The sequence below is a fragment of the Zeus faber genome, assembly GCF_960531495.2.
Source record: "Zeus faber genome assembly, chromosome: 7".
Classification (NCBI taxonomy): Eukaryota; Metazoa; Chordata; class Actinopteri; order Zeiformes; family Zeidae; genus Zeus; species Zeus faber.
The window spans coordinates 16,490,703-16,512,294 of NC_137203.1; the positions used below are offsets into that span (position 1 = coordinate 16,490,703).

At 43.1% G+C, this 21,592-nt stretch overlaps 3 protein-coding genes across 3 annotated transcripts; 1 reads left to right on the forward strand and 2 right to left on the reverse strand.

Moving 5' to 3' along the window:
- Window positions 1-1,126: 1,126 nt before the first annotated feature.
- cUnh2orf68 (chromosome Un C2orf68 homolog) lies at window positions 1,127-3,373 on the reverse strand. The gene is made up of 4 exons (XM_080003397.1): window positions 3,213-3,373; window positions 2,443-2,558; window positions 2,179-2,324; window positions 1,127-2,078 (listed from the first exon to the last, which is right to left on the reverse strand). Exons 1-4 carry the CDS (start codon window positions 3,320-3,322, stop codon window positions 1,956-1,958), a joined length of 495 nt encoding a protein of 164 aa, XP_079859523.1. The 5' UTR covers window positions 3,323-3,373; the 3' UTR covers window positions 1,127-1,955.
- A 612-nt stretch (window positions 3,374-3,985) lies between these two features.
- On the forward strand, window positions 3,986-9,367 carry usp39 (ubiquitin specific peptidase 39). The gene is made up of 13 exons (XM_080004593.1): window positions 3,986-4,127; window positions 4,500-4,578; window positions 4,690-4,784; window positions 4,877-5,013; window positions 5,617-5,769; window positions 5,861-6,086; window positions 6,417-6,491; window positions 7,140-7,207; window positions 7,409-7,597; window positions 8,302-8,444; window positions 8,566-8,701; window positions 8,839-8,925; window positions 9,173-9,367. The coding sequence occupies exons 1-13, from the start codon at window positions 4,058-4,060 to the stop codon at window positions 9,224-9,226; spliced, it is 1,512 nt and encodes a 503-aa protein (XP_079860719.1). The 5' UTR covers window positions 3,986-4,057; the 3' UTR covers window positions 9,227-9,367.
- Window positions 9,368-10,202: 835 nt separating this feature from the next.
- Window positions 10,203-14,898, reverse strand: sftpbb (surfactant protein Bb). The gene is made up of 11 exons (XM_080003192.1): window positions 14,792-14,898; window positions 14,534-14,592; window positions 14,261-14,335; window positions 13,436-13,558; window positions 13,163-13,300; window positions 12,976-13,050; window positions 12,725-12,908; window positions 12,481-12,617; window positions 12,252-12,332; window positions 11,469-11,576; window positions 10,203-10,595 (listed from the first exon to the last, which is right to left on the reverse strand). The coding sequence occupies exons 1-11, from the start codon at window positions 14,841-14,843 to the stop codon at window positions 10,560-10,562; spliced, it is 1,068 nt and encodes a 355-aa protein (XP_079859318.1). The 5' UTR covers window positions 14,844-14,898; the 3' UTR covers window positions 10,203-10,559.
- Window positions 14,899-21,592: the final 6,694 nt, after the last annotated feature.

A 21,592-nucleotide genomic window follows, 5' to 3' on the forward strand; every position in this document is an offset into this window, starting at 1 on the left:
GCCCTTCATATAGAAACAATGAATTAATCTCACGAGACAGCGAGGATCAGCAGTTTGCCCGACCGTCAAAACGCTCTCGACTGAAGAGGGAGCTTTATTCCCACAGGAATTCCACCCTGGTTCTCACAGGCCCGGGGAAATATTTATCTGCTCCACATCTCCTTGGACAACTGAAATTCAATTTCAGCCCAAATGTTTTGAATGGGAAAGTGAGCTTGTGAGGGTAAAGCATATGTGGTAATATTATAAATATATATATATATTTCTCTCTCTCTCTCTCTCTCTCTCTCTCTCTCTCTCTCTCTCTCTTAGGGGAAGCGAAGATGGCCATCTACCTCACGAGGAGGAACAAACTGAGGGGAAAGGAGAGTGTTTTAGGAAGAGTGTTTGTAGCGTTGGTCAGGGCCAGAGTCTTGATTGATTTTAACTTTCACAGACTGATGAAGAGTCTGGACGTCTTCATCAAGCTGTGGTGTTTTAATGACGCCATCTGTTCCCTGGTGGAGGACGACCTGTGCCAGTCTGTTTTTAACGTGTAGGACTCTGTTAGGTGAACCAAGTGTGTTTGTTGTATTGGCTGTAACTGTGAACTAGAGAAAATGTTAAATAAGATGCTTTAAAATCAAAAATCAAATCTCTCGCAGGGGAGAAGGGGCGCGCGAGAGCGAGCGCAGCAGAGCGAGCGCTGGGGAGGTCGCGGAGCGGAGAGGATCTCTCTCTCTCTCTCTCTCTCTCTCTCTCTCTCTCTCTCTCTCTCACTCTCTCTCTCTCTCTCTCTCAGTCTCTCTCTCTCTCTCTCTCCTCTCTCTCTGAGAGAGAGAGAGAGAGAGAGAGAGAGAGAGAGAGAGAGTTGTTTTTTTCTTTCAATATTGGGAAGGACTCAAATCTGCAGGTCTGTTTGTTCCCAGAACATTCTGTACAAATAATTAAACTACTTAAAAAAAAAAAAAAAAAAAGTGAAGATGCGGTTTAACAGCACGTGTGCTCTGAGCAGCATTCAGGGCAGAAGTACAGATCATGGGTTTGAAAGGCTCCTCGGATTGGTAAACACCGCTGCCACCTAGTGAAGAAGCGCTGCCAATAGGGTCGTATGTTGGAGAATAATAATGGAGGTTTTGTTTTTTAATAATTCACCAAAAATATGCATGGCTGGTCAACCAATTCCATCTCACTGGATTTCTACAATTTGCTGTAACCTTCAGGAGATGTTTTCTGCAAATGTGCATTTAATACAGTGGGGAATACCATATGTAGGTCCAGGCAACGAAAACATAACATGGATATTTGACATAACGCCAAATCAGATTTTATGACTTTCTTTAAATATATAACAGTTTCAAAACTCTACCTGTCACCAGTCTTAAATAAATCGTAAGGACACAATGAAACCAAACATAAGCACTTCAACAATCACAAAAGGAAAAACAGTTTACAAGACTCAATTTTCCAACAGCGCCAAAGTCTCGAATAAAAATGTGTGAGAGGAAAATCAATGTCCTTTGGAACTACATTGTCACAGTTCAAACAATATTCTTTTGTAAAGTAAATCATATTCATTTAACAAAATGTTCATCTCAGCAAAGTAGATCTCTGTAAAAAGTAAAATATATCTGTAATAATACACGTTCTTAGCGAGAATTCAGGTTTGCTGTACACTCTGCAGGAGCATACTTCATCTGCAATATTTACTCAAAAAGTGAGTTAGTCTCTCATTTTCCCTTTTACGAGACTGTTCTGATAGAGTCCGCTTGAAGATTGACCGAGTGCCTTGAAAGTTGTGGCTCAGAGTCGTCTCAGGTCTCAGTCCGTAGTATTGAAGTAAACACGAGGACGGCCCGCTCTCCGACGCTATTCTACACGGTCGGTCGGGCCCCACCGTTTCGCCGTCGGGGGGCTGGCTTCGCCGGCCACCGCTCATCAGTCGTACGCCGTCGCGGCACTCTCCGGGGCGTCCCTCAGGGCTTGTCTCGTCTTTTGTCCATTTCTTTTTTAATCCGGGCCCTAAGCGCTGCCCTCATCGCCGGGTCCAGGACGTTCTTCGCCGCAACACGTTTCACGACATTCTCTGGCCTGTCCTCCTGAGGCAGAGAAAAGACGCAACTCAGCCCACCGGCACTGGTATGCTCAAAGGACAACACCGAAACGTGGAGAGATGAACGGAGGAAAGAACGTGCAAACCTTGTGGACAATGAAGGAGGTTATCGTGCCGAAGTCGTCCAAATAGTCCAGCCAGAACAGTTCGGTTCCATGGCATTCTGGTTCTGTACTTGACCCACTCTCATTCCAGTCTTCCGTTTCGACACCAACACCCGACTCTGACCCAGCTAAAAAGAAAAAAAAAAAAAAGGAGAAAGAAAAAAAATGAACCTATGCACTAGTTAGTCAGTCACTTAACAGCCACCATCAAATGTAGAAAAGTAAAACAACGATATGCATTCCTACTTCTTCTGCGAGGGTGGTACACTTGGATGTCAGGGCGACGGGGGCGTCTGGGGGTGGTGGCATGCCTCTGCCGCTGAAGCTCCTTGGCCTGCTTCACCTCCTTGTCATAGTCATCTCTAAAAATGGTGGAAAATTTAAATCACGGCCTGGGTTTGGAGGAATAGCTTTCCTCCTGGAAGCGGCACACACAGCATATAATATATTGTCATACAATACAATATACTGTGTGCTGTACTATACTGTATAATGTAATATACTGTATGGCACAATACTGTGTAAAACTGTATAATATACTGTATAGCACAATACTGTATAATACTATACAATATAATATACTGTATAGCACAATACTGTATATATATGATATTGTTATGACCATTTTGTTTTCAACCCTGGTACACACAGTATATAAACAGTATACATTTCAGTGTTTCATACTTTTGACAGTGTGAATTGTTTATACAGAGGTACAATAGGTCTGTCCGTCTGTCCGTCTACACGATCGATCTCTCCATGTTGTGACTGACTGAGTGGGCGGTGCTCAACGATAACTTATGTTCCTCATGATCACTGCATTCTAATTGTTCGGATTAATCTCCAGTCACTGTGCGAAAAAACAACAACAACAACAACAATAGAAGCGTGCTAACTACAACAGCAATAGAAGCGTGTTAGCTACAACAACAATATAAACGTGTTAGCTACAGCAACCACAGAAGCGTGTTAGCTACAACAACAATAGAAGCGTGTTAGCTAAACAGGGAGATCACCTGGCAATCTGGTTCCGCCGAATATGGTGCAGGAAGCCGTGGCTCATATCCAAACGGCCCCCGCGCTTGTATTTCAAGTCGTGCGCGTCGTCGTCCTTTAAAATCTCCATTTCCCTCGAACTGATCAGATATTTGAACTCAACATGTCAACGACTCCATGACGTTAACGCGACGCTCCGCAGCCACTGAACCCCACACAAAGCGTCACTCGCACAAATCGCTGTCCAAGTCCATTTATTCCGGGGTTTCCGGATAACTTCGTCGTCCAGAAATGAGGATTCAGGACTCAGGACACTTTATTCGCCCCGCACGTCATATAAATTCGATAAATGGTGAATGTTTGATAAAAGTGACAAGTATGACAAAATGGAAATGATATTAAAAAAAAGACCCAGAGGCGTTGCAAAACAAAAAGGAAGAGAAAAGGAAAAAAGTCTACACATAATCTAAATCGGGAAAAAGAAATTTGCCACAACGCAAAAAATACGAGAGAAAATACACAACAATAAATACATTTATGTGAATATGTGTTAATGAATGAACAGTGTCAGTGTGCAGTAGAGTGCGTTTAATATAATGCTTTCTTATGCGCTTCTCGAGTAAATGTTTTTTTTTTTATTATGAATAACCCAATTATGAAAAAAATATCCAGAATACATTCGTCGGTTACATCCACCGAGTCTGTATAAATTAAAAGCGTATAGTAAAAAGTAAACCCCGGGTTGGTTTTTGTCGGACGTTTTATTATTCAGCGATCGTCGCCGCGAGTTTTGTTTCGACGCGCACGGCGCGGAGCTGTTGAAGGAGACTGAATCATTTTTAAAACGCTTAAAACAACTTATTTAATGGAGTCTTTGAAGCGAGAAAGAGACGTTCTGGATGACGAGGAGGACGATGATGACGAAGAAGAAGGAGGCAAGTTACTATCAACTTTAACGTAGATTAGCCGCTAGCTAGCAGCGATACAAACGTGCGCTTATTGCGTGTGATTATGTTACGGCGCCCAGCGAACGATCGAAAAATGGACATTCGACTCGAGAACCATGTGATGGAACACATCCCCCAAAACAAAACCACGTGCGTTCCAAACACTGTTGCCTTTACAGTTAGCTTGTTTAAGCTAACGTGCTAATTCTTCCTCTCGCGTTTGAACAGTGGCTCGCATCATTTTAATGTTACATTAGCGCCCCCCTACGACATTACTGCATTATTGCATGCATGCATTGCATTTATATCGTGTGTGTGTGTGTGTGTCTGTCTATCTAATCTCTCTGCTTGCTGTCACAGTGGCGGTTAAAGTTCGCAGAGGACGCGACACAGAAGACCGCCGGAGCCGTCACTGTCCCTACCTCGACACCATCAACAGGTACTGGTTTATCATGACTGTAAAGACCGTTTATAATGTTCCAGTCCCTTCCGACCTGCTGTTCCGTATTGCTGCCCCAATCGTCCGCTGTTCTGTTTGTCTCGCCCACAGGAGCGTTCTTGACTTTGATTTTGAGAAGCTGTGCTCCATCTCCCTCTCGCACATCAACGTGTACGCCTGTCTCATATGTGGCAAATACTTTCAAGGTGGGCGGAGAATCCCATTCATCAGGCGACCAAGAGACTCGGCCTGAGCCGGACCCTTTTTCATCTTCTGTTCGTGCATGTTTCTCCCTCAGGTAGAGGTCTCAAGTCCCATGCCTACACTCACAGTGTACAGTTCACCCACCACGTCTTCCTCAACCTGCATACGCTCAAGTTCTACTGCCTCCCTGACAACTACGAAATCATTGACTCCTCGCTAGAAGACATCACGGTGAGTCAGTAGGTGCTGTCGGTGATGGCCGGTGGACGTTATTGAATCAGATGTCTGCGATTTCGGGCTTCAAACTAGATTCAAAAATCAAGAGGTATATTTGTCACATACGTTCATACATATATGCAGGGGAATGTCTTTGCAACGCACCTGGTGATTATGCACATAAATACTAAAATGGGCGCAATGAGCACGAGGCGCTCTCACAGGCGACCGCAAGGGGTGGCAATTCTGGATTCTATAATTATAAAATAGTATTCATTGTCTGTGTTGTATATACTTTTAAATCATTCTAAAAAAACATACCTTATGGAGATGTGAACTTGGTCTGCAACAATGTTTATGTAGGTGGTACGTTTCAAAGTAACATCCAGATGAATGCCAGGACCCAAGGTTTCCCAACAGAACATTGCATCAGCATCAGACCGCCTCTGCCGTTTTGCCTTGTGACAGTTGTATTCTCCGTTTCACCTGAACTATCTCACCCCACGCAACTATCTGAGCGGCTAGGATTTCTAACACACAGGACTAGTCTTGAGTGTAAAGTAAAGCGTTGACTTAGTCTTGTGCTGTGACTATATCTTGGCATTTCTCTGTCCGTAGTATGTGCTGAAGCCCACCTTTACCAAGCAGCACATCTCAGGGCTGGACAAGCAGGGAAAACTGTATCGAGCCTACGACGGCACCACCTATCTTCCAGGTATCGTAGGGCTCAACAACATCAAGGCCAACGACTACGCCAATGTGGTTTTACAGGTATGCATGCCGCTTGCCCGTAGACTGACCATGAGGACTTGTGTTTCTCGGAGTGGATATTGGAACGTTTTTTTTCCCCTTAAAATTTCAGGCTTTGTCCAATGTTCCTCCTCTGCGGAACTACTTCCTGGAGGAGGAGAACTACCGGGGCATCCGCAGGCCCCCGGGAGACATCATGTTCCTCTTGGTGCAGAGGTTTGGCGAGTTGATGCGCAAACTCTGGAATCCCAGAAACTTCAAGGCCCATGTGTCTCCGCATGAGATGCTGCAAGCCGTCGTGCTGTGCAGCAAGAAGAATTTTCAGATCACCAAGCAAGGTAATGCGTCCCGTCGGATCGATTGTCTCCGACATATATTTAGAATTGAAGAAAAATAAATAGGCCATGTAGACCTATCTGTGAATGATCTGATACTGTAACTTTTACTTACTGTAGACTAACCACCTCCCCATATGGGGCTCACTGGTTAGCATAGTGCTGCTGCTTAATGGTAACTTTGTGTAGATAGCTAGTATACACATGTGTTATTTCTCATTTTAATTTTTTCTTTTGTGTTTTTGATGCACTGTTTTTTGCTGCTGTAATGCCTGAATTTCTCTCCAGGTATTAATAAAGTGTTTTCTTTCATCACCGCTCTCTGTCTTACAGGCGATGCCGTAGACTTTCTTTCTTGGTTCTTGAATGCTCTGCATAATGCTCTTGGGGGCACAAAGAAAAAACCTTGTAAGTATCACAGACAGGCAGGACTTCACAGTGTAGCTTAAGACAATGGCTCCTTTGTGGGAAATTCACAAGTTTCTTCAGTCAAGTTCACAAATCTGTTGAATTTGCAATTCATGGCCTGGTCTTCGAGAAGATGATGCCAAATTAATATAAAGTTGCTTTCACACATGCACTGCAACCCTGAAATTATCTGGACATTACCCGGAGAAGCTGTATGTGAATGCTTTGTACTCCTTTCTGCTTTCCTTTATATTCCTTTCCAATCTTACGTTTATATTGTGGAACCGTCCGAATACATGGAGTGTCAACGCAGAAAAAGATCAGTCAGTAGCCTCGTGTCTGACACGGACAATCTCTGTTTTCTGCTATATGTGTGAAAGGGCAACTCCTGGACAATGACAGAAATCATTATCCGGACATTGTCTGGAGTTCATGTGTGGAAGTAGCTTAAGTTGTAATATCAGTTTAGTAACTTTGTAATATTAAAAACAATTCATTCTTTTATGAACTTCTTTTAAAGATGAGTCTTAGATAAAAGTTTAATTGACTTGCAACAATTCCCCAATGGCCAAAAGCAAGCTTTTGGAACTAACACAGGCAACGTGTTCCCGAATTTATGCCCTCCTTTTTTTTTTTCTGCCGTTATAGCGATCATCACGAAAGTATTCCAAGGCTCCATGCGGATCTTTTCCAAAAAGCTTCCCCACCCAGATTTAGTGAGTTAATTATTTGTTTCATACTGTTATGTTGTATTTTCAGTCCATGTATTTATTTTATAAGCCGATTATTTAACCATTTCACATTTTGCTTCAAACCAGAATAAACAGATGTTTTCAGTTCGTTTCTGAAGTTGATCGAAAATATTCAGTTCTCGTTGATTTTAAAAAAACAAAACATTTTTCAATCCATTTTTCCAGCCCCCAGAGGAGAAAGAGGCATTGCTATTGAAAGAAGAATACCAGGAGGAGACATCAGAGTCCACTTTCCTCTTCTTGACCCTTGACCTTCCCACAGCACCGCTCTACAAGGATGAGAAGGAGCAGCTTATCATCCCACAGGTCCCCCTCTTCAACATCCTGGCAAAGTTCAACGGCAGCACAGAAAAGGTGTGTTGATGAGACTTGGGGCGATCGTGCAAAATTCCAATCGCCGATCGTTTGGGAGTCGGCGATTGGAATTTCAGACGGGCGGAAGGTGCCCTTTTTATCAGGTCCTTTTTATTTTGAATTAAAAAAAAAAAAAAAATTACAGCATGAATGGGCGTCAAGGTAACTGATTGTCTGCGCAAGAGTGCTGCTCCGTTTGATCAAAATGGCAAAATGCCTAGAACTGGAGCTGGGGGACCATGTGCCTTTTCTTTGTGCTTTGAGCATCTGCCCCTTTTTAAGTCTGCACAGTACTGTAGAGCTAGAAAGTGAGACCCGATCACCAGTGACATGACAGCTCTGAGAGGGAGGGGGCAAAGCCCCCCCCGCTCCAGTTTCAGAGCATGGTAAACTGCACTCACACTGTTTCAATGCTCAGATTTTTCCTGGCGGATAATTTATATATATTTTTTAAATCGTCTTATCTTCAGTGTCAATGGCGATTAATGGAGTGGAGAGACGATTTAATCATAAATCTGCCCAAGCCTAAAGTAGATCCAGCAAAAACTCTGAACCAAACAATAATTACTCCACAACAATGTTGAACATATTATTGTCATTAAAGGACATGAGGTTTGTAAACTTTGATTGGATGTGGAAATTAGTTTGTCATAAAATGCCTTGGCTCTTGTGAAAGTTGATCCTTGAACGTTGTTTGTTTTCAGGAGTATAAAACCTACAAAGAGAATTTTCTCAAGAGGTTTCAGTTGACCAAACTACCTCCGTACCTCATCTTCTGCATCAAAAGATTCACCAAGAACAACTTCTTCGTGGAGAAAAACCCCACCATCGTCAACTTTCCAATCACGTAGGTTTTGAATATGAACAATGCTGCATTATTTTTTATTTTTTTGAGTCTGACGTTCTTACTGAGGAAATGTTTTGCTCGTTTTTAAATCGCGACTTTGTTTTTACTTTTGCTCCAACAGAAACGTCGACCTCCGCGAATATTTGCCGGACGAGGTTCAGGCGACCGAGAAGAACACCACGTACGACCTGGTGGCCAATGTGGTGCATGACGGAAAACCAACAGAGGGCGCGTACAGGATACATGTCTTGCATCATGTAGGTGTTAAAAGGTTTTGACTGACTGCCTTTGTCAGTAAATGACAACGCACTACAAACAGGGGAACCTGTGATTGATGGTGTGAACATCAGGTCGTGCAGGGTTCAGCGGTGCTGTCGTTTTTTTCTTCTCGTAGGGAACAGGGAAGTGGTACGAGATGCAGGACCTCCAGGTGACGGACATTCTCCCCCAGATGATTACGTTGTCAGAAGCCTACATTCAGGCAAGTGCATTTATTAACGGGAACGACGCTTCTGTATTTGGGGCCGTGCGCTCCCTGGGTGTTTTGAAACAGTTCCATGAGTCAGGACCACATTTTTTCTTGAGACATTGCAAAGATAGCTTGAGGATTTTTTTTTGTTTTTGTTTTTGTTTTTTTTCCTAAGTATTTAAGTCATATTGGATTAAAAAATGGATAGAAACGTTCATCATTCTTTTAAATCTACTTTCAATTGTTATTTTTTTTCCAGATCTGGAAAAGACGGGAGGGTGATGATGACGCAAACAACCACACGGGGGCATAAGTATGGCAGTAATCTAACTTTCATTCAGAGGTGGCATATCGATGTGATTGGAGGGTCAAGGGGAAGTGAACTGATAGTGACTGTTTTTGGAAATGGAAAAATAAGCGTAAATGTATGTATCCACCTTTTTCTATTTTGAAAGATCTGGAAACACTGAAATTTGTGAAATAAAACATTCATTTTTCACATTTTATCTCCCAAGTGTCGACTTGTCAAACTTTGTCATATGCTCAGCACACACAACTATTTAAGCAATTGAACAGACTGGGAATAATAACACAAGATGTACAAAGTAGAAAATTTATCCTGTTCATCTTCTTTAATGCATACAGTGCATTAGGCTTATAGGACACTACATCAAAAATGACATTGAAATGATGAAGTTATTAAAATCTATAAATTATACCAACAAAGATTAAAACTGCTTACAAATGCAGTAAATGGTCTTTGACTGAATTCCAGCCTCAGTCCTACAAAACATTTCATGCAAGTTACAAAGATTCAGTGAGAAGTTACGTTGATAAAAAAAAATTGAGTTCAACTAAAGCATTTTTTGCAGGTAGCCCAAGCGTTTTTCCACCGCGTGGAACCAGCCCGACTCGATAACTCATTTGGAAGGTATTTAGTTTTCCACTGCAGAAAATACCCCCTCGCAACACAGCATGAAACTGCCGTGACATTATCTTCAACACGACAGAGTAACAATGGAGGCTATCAATAGAATGTGGTCTTATTTCCCGGTGTGTGGCTGGATAAGCCTTTCCAGAATTCTTGGCATCTTTTTTAAAATCAAATTTTTTTAAAGACCCAGAGGATGAAAACTAGTGTATTTTTTTACCTTAAAAAAAAAAAAAAAAAAAAAAAATATATATATATATATATATATATATATATATATATATATATATATATATATATATATATATATATATATATATATATATATATATATAAAACAAAACTCACTTTGCTCCGCTATTCCGTTTCGCCAAACAAAACCAGTAAGTGTTTTTTTATTTTAATTGTAGATGTTATTATCTTCCAAATTAAATAGAACCAAAAAAAGCCCTGTTTGGGGGAGACGTTTTCAGTCACTCGCAGCGACGATTCTCTGACCAATCAGTCTGCAGTGTTTTCACGTGACCTTTTGGTATCACCTCAGCTCGCTTGGAACCTCAGGTGATTACAGAAGAAAAAGTACCAGGTACTATCCACAACCACTTCTCGAGGATGGAAAAACCAAAAAGGCGAGTAGAGTCGAGTTGAGCCGGTTCCATGCGGTGGAAAAGTGCAGCATTCAGTTGCAGAGCTTGGCAGAGAAGGTTTGCTTCCACTAGATCCACATGAATCTCTCGCAAAAGGCAACACGCTAGGGAATAAAATGGAGAAGGAAAAACCCATAAGACATTGAGACAGTGCGTAGTGTCAAGTTATTTCATGAAAGTTGTGTTCTTAAAGTGTACTTTCACCCCGAAAGGATTTTGAAAAATTTGGAATCAATACCCAACACCTGGAAAATGGCCATGGTTTCACAGTCCACACTCAGTCAATACAGACCGGTTGGTGGGGATTTTTTTTCCCCCTTACATTTTATTTACATTAGTGAATAAGAGCCAAGAAAAGCACTAATGTCATCATCCTTCCTTCACGCTATGTGCTGATTTAAACGGAATGTGTGGCCCTGCTGAACTACACTCACTAGCTGTACTGCAGATTCGATCACATTAGTGCCTCAAATGGCCCTGCACGCAATATCAACTGTGTTTCCTTCCTTGTCTTGAAGTCAATGCGTGTTGCCAATTACAGGTTTGGTGAGATCTGCCACTTTTTTTGGCTTCACGCTACGTGTTCCTGAGTGTTGCGTGTCGAGCTGCTTCGATGGTGAATGAACAACATTAAATTGTGATAGGTTTTCAAATTTATCTTCCCTCCCTTCCCTAAAATAATTCAAATTAATAATGATAAATAAAGGCTCAATAAACACCCAGCCAGGATAGTCCCATAGTTTATTCTGGCGTGTCGCTCACTCTCACTAAAGTCAATCTAAGTGGTAACAAACTGTAAATATGTTCTGATTATCCTCACGCACTGGCTGGGATGGTAAATAGATAATTGGTTTGCAATTTAAGGTTGTTTATTCCTCGTGCAAACAGCGAGAGGCACTTCGTCATCTACATGGACTGCATGTGCAGCGTAATGAAGACTAAAAATCAAAACACCACTTAACATGGAAAAAACTTACACCGCACTTCTGAGCAGTTCCCATATCCCTGCACCAGTAATTTGGTCCCCGGGTACAGAAGTCCTCAGGAGTTTGCACCTCCTTTGCTGCAACGCACAGACTGGCACTCTTGGGAACGGATACGGGAGAAAGAAGTGTTAAAGGCACGTCGAGGGGTTGCTCACCGGTTACCGATCAGCGCCCATGTTGTTTTTATGCGTCTGTATCGCTGACGTTGGAAAACATGATCTGTTGTTATCAAGATCTGTGATAACATTGATCATTTGTGGCGGGATGTCACATGCCCTCCACTTGATGCATTCCCTACAGAATCCGATCAATCAGCTCACAGCATACACACTACGTTATGCATGGCGAATGATCACCTCATTGTTAGATATGTTGGAAACAGCTGTTGGTGGAACTGCCACTTGTGTCCCTTCATCTTCTCTTCCTAACCCTTATTAGGAGTAAGTGCATGTGCCACCGGAGGGTTCAGGTAGCGACTCGAGTTGAGAGATCGTGGAGCGAGCTGGCTAACTGATTACTAGAAATTCCTCCCACGACAGATGGATCACCCCCAAAACCTTATTGACTTTGTAGACATGGTCAGCGGCCAAGGAAAATAACAGCTTATTGTACACGCAAATTCTTTGAGAGCTCAGCAAACATTTCCATTTCTCGATGCTGCACTGAGCGTTTGACAAGAAGCCCATTGTTAATAAATCAAGGCAAGATACACACACACACACACACACACACAGCTTTACAAAATAACTTTTCAGATTTTCCTGAAATCCTCACCTCGCAGGCATCTGGAGCCTCCATCTGGTTTCCCAAAACCTTCTGCAACCTGGACCCAAACAGTGTTGCAAACACCTCACACTGTAAAAGAAAAAAACAAAACGCATTCGCAGAGGACCGAGGGATCACTTCAGCGATATTTTTAGCACTCGATTGTAACTCTCATTTTCATCCTGGAAGCATTTCAGTTTCACTCCTGTAAGTTCCAGAGCTACACCCTGGCCCTGACCTTGGGTATCACATTGGGGTATTGAAGGCAGACGGACTGGAGAAAAGAGGAGGTTTGAGGTTCGGTGGAGTTGAGGCCCAGGTGCAGTCTGCTCAGCGCGGCCACGGTGCGGCAGGAGTCACAGGGAAGTAGCAGCTCTGGGGAGTCAACAGAGCCAGGGTGTTGAGACATTAGGGAACCGAGAGATCCGTTAATTACCGCCAAATAAGCCCAGCGTCGTCTGAATACGTTGCCCCTCCCTAACCCGTGCTAGAGCGTCCCTCGAACAGGCAGAGGTGCAGCAGGGCACAGATTGAATGAGGGGCGGCTGACGATAACAGGAAGTCGACGATCTGCTTTCCGTATTTAATGATGAAGTCGTCGCATTGGTCCTTGTATCTGTGAGGTATGAGGCCGCACACCTGTCCCATCAACTTCACTATGGCTTCCTGCAAGAAAGAGAGACCGTCATGCATGGCAGATGACGCCGCATGTATAGCGATGAATGAGACTCACCTCGGTCCTGTTTTTAGGCAGCATGTCCTCCAGTTTTTTGATGACAAACAAACACAGCGTGCACTGAGGACTGATCTACGAAAAAAGATAGAACACGCTGATTGGAGAGCCATCGTGCCGTGCTTATTTAAAAAACAAAAAACAAAACAACAACACAGGGGGTGGGAAACGCTTTTCGGCTCGTCACCTGAACCCGCGTGCCCGTGCCCTCGTTCGAGGCCCTGCTGAATACGTCCGTATCCGCGACAACCTCGGGAAGTTGAACAACATCCCTCTCCGAATGGAAAGCACAGAGGCCCAGGACCATGCAGGCTTCACCTGGCTTCTACAAAAGGGAGAAGGGCGATGGCAGAGAGACAAAAAAAGGTGTACAGCCTCGCACGAGGAAAAGGGATTTAAGACCGGCCGGAGATGCACGGTCAAAACCAGGCGATGCCATTCCGACGCGTTCAACCCTCACCAGGTGACCGCTGATGTACTGCAGCACTTGGGTCAGATACGCCTTCAACTGTGTCAGGCAGCTGGTTATTTCTTCGTTAGGGAGACGCCTGCACAGTTGTCCGAGGGTTGTATAGATCACCTCCTGCGCGGGGGGGGGGGGGCACATCACTTGGGTTTAAAATAAAGAAAAAGAGAAACATGCAATTATAAAGCAGAAGTGAAAGAGGAAGCAGCTTGATGCTTCTTTTATCCCCGGGGAGAACGCGCCGCGACGACGACGACGACAACAGCATGTGCGAGGCGGAAGGAAGAACGCCAAACGCGGCTCGATGAAACTTAGGCATGCACGTTGTTCGGTATGAAATATAAATGTTACTTTTATTCACACACACATGCAATAAAACCTGTACCCGTCCATGTTTGCAGCACATGTCCACGCTTGTCCCTTTTAGAGTGAGAAACTTTGCAGCATAAAACAGCCGTAGTCGCGGCTGAGTGTCTTTGCTGGAGATCACATCAGTGAACATCTCTATGATCCTGCTGCAGTCTGAGCAAATGTCGGATGTCATGCAGCCACTTTAAATAAATGTCAAATAAATCCAACACTCATTTCTGTTATTTAACTGCTGCTCAAAAGACGAGAGCCTTTTTTGATTTTTTCCCTTTCCAAACACTGCATCCATCGGTTTTTAAACATGAATTCTCTGTTCTGACATAGCAATTGTGCAATGCCTTGCCGTGCTTTTATGCGGTGGCCAGACTCCGCCCTTGGCATGAAACAGTGACTAAATTCCATTGGCACTGAAGTGAGAAACTTTGCAGCATAAAAGAGCCGTCGTCTTACCTGGGTGTCTTCGTTGGCGATCATATCAGTGAACGTCTCTATGATCCTGCTGCAGTCTGAGCAAATGTCAGATGTCTGGGTCACAGAAACACAGACATGTTATGACTAAGACATATTGATGCAACGCGGGTAATAATAAGGAAAGATTTAATCGTAACTGAATGTATGACTATGAAACCAAATGTCATATCTCGTCCAAATGCAAAACACCACAAAGGGAAAGGGTCACGGTGCAGAACACTGCAGTGGTCCCAAACAGGACCACAAGCTCACCCACGCCCCCGACGCAGAGGGCTCCATGGAGACAGGCTCATTGATGAACCTCGGGTCACCTTCGGCGGGAATGTCAGGGCACCGGAGGGTGGAGGGAAAAAAAAAGAAGTCGGAGACAAAAACAATGAGAGATATGAATGCGTACCGTCCTGATGGAGCACCGTCAACTCCCTTCGCAGCCTCTGCGAGGTTCAATCAACGCGCCCCGAACTGAAGGCGTGTCACGTCGGATCATAATAAACACACGACGTCTCTTACCGGGACGCGGGCAGAACGCGAAGACCGCCAGGAAAAGGCCAAATGTCGCCATCGATCACGACGATCACCTCTGGATGCTCTCGTGGGGGTTTATTCTAAGGAAGCTGCGCCTTCGTGCGGACCGGAAGCGCGGCTTGCCGCGTCCAATCGGAGCGCGAGATGGAGAGCGCGAGCGCGCGTCGTGTGCCGCTTCCCGATCGAAAACCGTGATGTTGCCTCTTCGGTGATCTTTTGGTTTTTGGGCCTTTTTCCTTGCAACGCGGCGTCATCTTGATAGCATTCATTTGCAAAACAATGTTCGCGTCAAAAATCTGCGGAAGTTCACTAAACCAGGTTCCCAAACCCGGGTCCGCGGCCCCCTAGGTGGCCTTGAAAATGACAGCGGGTCCGCAGCAAGATTATAATGATGATGGAGATTATTATTATTATTATTATTATTATTATTATTATTGTTTTATTAAGAATAATAAGAATAATAATCCATAATCTCAATGGCTTATGGCTGGTATATTTGTGTGAGTGCATGAGCGATAAATATCCAGCTGGTTTTTCAACTGACGCGCTCGCTGTTACCTGACGCATACTGTTTCGGATCCGACGAAACAACATTAGTGACGCTCGCATACAAAGTTGTTGCCACGTCATTGATCTTCCCGTGTTTCTGGTCCCCGCCCTGCACGCAATCAGCAGGAGGTGTAGTCGCGGTTTAAAACGTGGCCCACGCCTTCGTCGAGCAGTTTTTGGAGGTTGTTTTGAATGTTGATCTTGAACGATGAGGTTGACCGTATATTGGTTCTTGGTAAGATTGGTTCGCCATTGCTTCTCAACTTTGTTTTTGTCTTTTGACACCGCGTGTTCATCTTTATAACGTTAAAAATGTATGATTGCTATTAGGCCTAAAGTCTGTTGAGGTTCACGAAAACTTGGGTCCCCAAACTGCGGTTGGCGGCCCCCTAGGGAGCCGTGAATTGATGGCAGGGGGTCTGCAGCAAAGTCATCATTTTAATGACCCCTTTTCTCTTTGTTGGGGAGTGAAAAGTTTGGAGCGCCTGTATTAAACAACCTCTCACTACTAGCCACAAACATATAACCGGTTTGGAAGGTCCCATTCTGCTTAGGGTGATTATAGTGATGAAGTGATACAGATTCTCATTATGTGATATTGTTGTTGGCTCCCATCAAACACTGCATACTTTTTGCATACATGCGGTCTACATTGAGAAACTCCAACATTAAACAGGTGGTGTTGTCACAATTTTCATGGCCTTTGTTTAGCTGTTTTTGGAGGTTGTTTGGAATGATGCTGATTGTGTCGGGGATAGTACTAATATTAATTATATTATTAAGTAACCAGTATAGCAGTGTCGTGCAGCCACTTTAAAAATGTAAAATAAATTCAACATACTCATTTCCATTATTTACCTGCTACTCTAAAGCTGATAGCCTTTTTGGATTTTCACTTTCCGAACGCTGCATCCGTTGGTGTTTAAACATGACTTCCTTATTTCGATGTAAAACAATTTAGCAATGCCGTGCCATGTTTTTCAGCGGTGGCCAGATTCCACCCTTGGCACGAAACAGTGACTGAATGCCATTAGCACTGTTAATGCCTGCCTCAGTGCTACCGGTACAGAACAGGTCACCTCAGTGGCTCACATCCATTCCTTACAATTAAACAAACACTGTGGAGCCACTAACCCAACCGATCAGTTTTCGTCTCCTCTGCAGCCGCTGACGGGTCCTTTGAGCTCTTCCAGCCAAGATGACCGTGAGCACCTCTACTGGTCTGATGTTGGCCCGGCCAGCCAACAATCCCTTGCTTGTGCGGCTAAATCCGACCAGCTTCCTCTCGAAGGCTTCCTCTATTACATCCTCACACAACAAACAACTAGTGTTAAACCACCCCAAACACATAAGAATTTGGTTGTGACATCAAGTGGAGGGGCCCTGCACTAGACCAATCCCGTCATAGGTTGCGCTCCAGGAGAAACTCCACCTGCTCTACAAATCTCACCACCTAATCTCGCTCCTCTCTACACTTTCCCCGATTCACCCGTGGACCTTGCCTGCCCTGCAGCCACATCTCCATGCATTCGCTGCCGCAGACACCCCCCTCCTCCCCTGAGCCCAACCTCCACGGTCACACACACACACACACACACACTACACTGGACTGGACTGATAGATTGTCACTCAACTTCGCTAATAGCCTAGATATGCGTGCCGCATGTGCTCTTTTTTGAGGATGGTCCATAGCCCGTGCATCTCCGACAACAACAATGCATTTAGAGACCATAATTATCATTCCATTACCATTGTTTAAGATAAGGATGCCACCTCCCATTAGTAGAACTCATCGTTCTAAAAATACACTCGAACTAGCTCTGTAAATACTACCTGGGACCTTGAAATTCTGCAGAGCCATAGCTCGTTTGCGAGCCAGATCAGGCTCTTCCCTGAAAAAAAAACCTTGGACTTCCTGCTTTCAGTTTGTGTCACGTTAGGGCCGCCACACTGAAGAAGACCCATCCCTTCAAGAGTCATCTCACCCCCTGCTGTTTGGTGCGTTCAACCAATAGATGGCACTGAGGCATACTGTCAGGCAGTCTGTACTGCCCAAACATTCATGTCATGGCCAGGATTGATGTGTGTCATTTGAGAACAGTTGTGTATTTCAGTTCACAGCTCAAAAGACATGTTCTCGTCCATGATGCTCTTTAAGACGACAGATCGGCCTAAATTGCCTGATATCCCTTTTTCAACAATATCTTATATTTTGGCCAATACGTGACATTTGAATTCTTTTCACAATGCGCATAGGTTTGCGTTTCCCGAATTGCGAAAAATAAAAAGGGCCCTTGGGTGAAACGGGAAATGTTCAATGTTTCGGCACTTCCGTGTTGTTCGCTGCATCTGACGCCTCACTTGGCAGATACTTTGACATGGCGAACGAATTCCAGAGCGAAGGCAAAAATAAAGTCACGCCAGTTTGTTGTTAACGTGTAGGTTTTTAAAACCAAAATGGAGAGATTACCGAAACATGATCCACATTTAAAAATCAGCTCCATTTTCTTTATTTAAAAAAATAAATACAAATAAAAGCATAGTAGGTTATAGTGGTGCTTTTTTGATGTCGGGCCTTGACGGACATTTTATTTTGTTAAATATCCGTCACACTGCTGCTCTTCAGTCTGTAATGTAACACAACCAAAATCGAACGATCAATATATTAAAGTTTTACTTCTTAACATATTTTTTTTCCCAGTATAATAAAGGTATAAACTAAAAAAAGTAAAATATCTTCCTCTTCCTCATTTTTCTTTCTTTTTTTACAGAGTACTGGATTCCCATAAATGAATTATAAGACACGTGGGCTACATATGATTAAAGCTGCTGCTTCCCTTTGCCTGTACGTGCTGTGATATCATTGAAATACAGGTTTGATGCTGGTTTGCTGACAGCTTCAGCCTCATTCCTAAGTCTATCAGTAAATTATATCTTTAGTGTTTAGAGGTCTTTAGTGTGTGTTTTCAGGTGTTTCCCCTTGTCAAAGTGCCCTTTGGGGGTCAATAAAGCATCCCTTCATCAATCCATTTGTCCATCTATCGTTATAAGGCTTTTAACGATATATGAAGAAATCTAGATTTATGATGGATAATTGTCTCAAACATGTATCAAGTATAACTAATGCTATATAAATTGTACTTATTTTTCAGGTTAATTAGAACATTGTAAATAATTCAAAATGTTTCTCAAAATGCTAAATCCTAAATGCAGAAACCAAGCCGCAAAAACCAAGAATGTTAATCCAAGTACCTGTAAACATTCCAGAGAATCCTGCCCACCTCTCCTTCTGCTGAGCGTTGCCGGTCAAGTAATTCCAGATGGATGTTGATGTTGTTGCTTTGAAGCAGCAAACAAAGCACATTGACATCGACAAAGACGGGGACAACTTGAAAGCGGAAAGAACATGAACATTTTGGGGCAAATGTTTAATTTCCTGCGTTTGCTTAGACATGATCTAATAATGAACACTGATCTGTTCACATCACATTATTAACACATAATGAATAAAGCAGCTGATGTACATGTCAAAAGGCTAAGTTCAAACATGTATTAAGTTAGAAGTTCGGCTCCGACCAACCATTTTTGTGAATAATAAAAGTGTAATGGGATATAGTTTGGACTGCATATTAAAGTTTGTAAGAAAACAACATTTTTATTTCTTGCATACTTGATGCGTATCCTCCTTTAATCTTTATCCTTGAAAGAAAACCTATAGAGTGTGAAATGCCACCCCAGGTGACGACAAATCTGATGTCGCTGAGATTGTGCGGAAGAATCGAACAAGGTCATTACTGTACGTTCAAACGTTTCCTGGAACCAAAGCAGCGTGACAAGCTGACAGGACGAGCTTCATTTCTTGTCTCCTGCCCGCCGTCTGCCGCGAAATGAAAGCCACAAAAAAATCAGGTTTCAGTACACGCTTGCAAATGCCAAACACATGTATGGAGTATAACTCGTCAAGGAGCTTGTGGGAGAGCTGATGAATTGAGACCCGGGACCAAATGTTTAGAGGAGGAGTAGCCAATAGAGTTTAGTTTGAAATATAAGATGGGGTAAGATAAGATAAGATTTATTCATGAACATTCTTCATGAATTTTCATCCCATTTAGGAACTTTATTCATCCTAGTGGTGGGAGAAATTGAGGATAGAGGAGAGGAGAAAGGAGAGGAGAAATTCATGAGTTGTGGATGTGCGCCCATTAAGGTGAAGATGATCGTCATCAGGACCTCATTTTAAGACTTTTAACTTTTTACAGCGTTTTCTTTCATTTTGCATATAGGCCATTGTTTTTTTTCATAAATGACAAATAATGTATTTTGTGTTAATTACCTTTTGTAGTATTGGAGTTATTTCACAACTACAAGCTATTCAGTCATTTTTTAACAGTCGAAATGTGGCTGCCAACAGCAGTTAGATATCTGGTTGAACATCTTGGCTGTTTGGAAGTTTTTTATTTTCACGCAAAAGAGTTCTGAAATAGTTTTAAGCTTCTAACTAGTCATGGACTAGTTTGGGACTAGTTTTTTTGGGACTGGTTTTGCAGTCAAGGGCACAAGTGTGTCCCCTCAATCAGGTGGCTCACAGTCAAACATGAAACAATGTTTGGGCTGCGGTAGGAATCCCAGCTGGTTTTCTTACACTTACAAAGTCTGCGTAATACGTGCATTTATTTTTATAATGATTGATCTTAACACATTTATGGTAGCCATGTACAGGCAAGCATTTATATGCTCTGTATACTAAGATGTTCACTTAATTAGTATTGTAATTTATAAACGAAAATGGTGTAATTTGCATCCTTATAACCATTTGCATCATCAAAGACTCCACCCACCCCCACTTTGCCCCCCATTAAACACACACACACACACATGCACACACGCACGCACACACACACACACACACACACGCGCACATACAGACACATGCACATGCAGATACATATACATATACACTCACACACACTGCACACTCACAGACATTTACCCACTCTCTGCATATAGATTTTGCACAGATATTTCATCGCCTGATACTGTATATTGTGTATTGTACATAGTGTTCTTCGGATACTTAAAATTTTCTTCATCTCTCCTGATACCTTATTAATTTATATTTGTCTTGTATTTTAAACGCTATTCAGACTGGAAGCCAAAGGAAGAATTTCATTGTGCAGGGAGACTTGTTTTTTTAACTGTACATATGACAATAAACAATTTGACTTTGACTTGGTTGTAGAGGATTAAAGGTTCCTGTTCCCTGGGTCTACATGTTGCTGATTTTTAATGCATTTATCACATTTTAGGACTGTGGTTGTAGCACCACCATCAGGGCAATCTGCTTCGTACTGCAGTAAAAACAATCTGTGGACTGGACTAAACTGACCTGCAAAATTAGAAGCATTTTCAAGCAAGTTGAAGAAGAAAGAGGGGGGAGGAGGATGAGGAGGAGAAGAAGAAGAAGAAGAAGAAGAAGAAGAAGAAGAAGAAGAAGAAGAAGAAAATGAAAAAGAAATAGGCTGCCAATACAGGCAGGGCCTCCTAATTAGAGAATGCTGCTCTCCTACATTATTTCAAATCTCAAGTTGCCTGTCCACTTTACTTTAAACAGCAGGTTCTGAAAGACGACAAGGCGTGAACGTGTTTGCATTTGGATGCGCATAACGATGGGAAATATATTTCTTGATGTTTTTTCTGTCGTATCTCACTGAGACAAAGATTAAACGGGTACTGCATTATATCATATTGTCGTGTGTGTTTTATTGTTTCATTTCTCAATCAGGAAACGTTGTGGTCCGTAGCATATGATTTGTTTTCCTGGCAGAGGAAGGAAACTTACTAATCACTTTTGTCCACATATCAGCATCAATAATTTTATTGACGTAAGACTTGAGACTTGGCATTGGCGTTTTACAAATTTGGTATTCATTCATTTGCAACACAACATTTCGCTCACGTGTTTTTGTGCACGGTCACAGTGGACAGGTGCTGGGGTCACTGGCGCTGGGGAACAGCCTGATGGCCGCTGGCACAGAGGAACGCCTGAGACGTTTCAGTCGTGCGCCGCGGAGGGATGAGCGTGACGCCGAAGTCGCTCCTCGTGAGCTTTGAGGTGAGAGGGGTTTTCTCCTGGGTGGTTTTTGATATCTGCCCGCTACCCCTGACCCGACAACGGAGCTGGCCTTCCTGGCGGCCCCTCGCCGGCTTGTCGAGCCTGTTTGCCATCGCCATCGACGG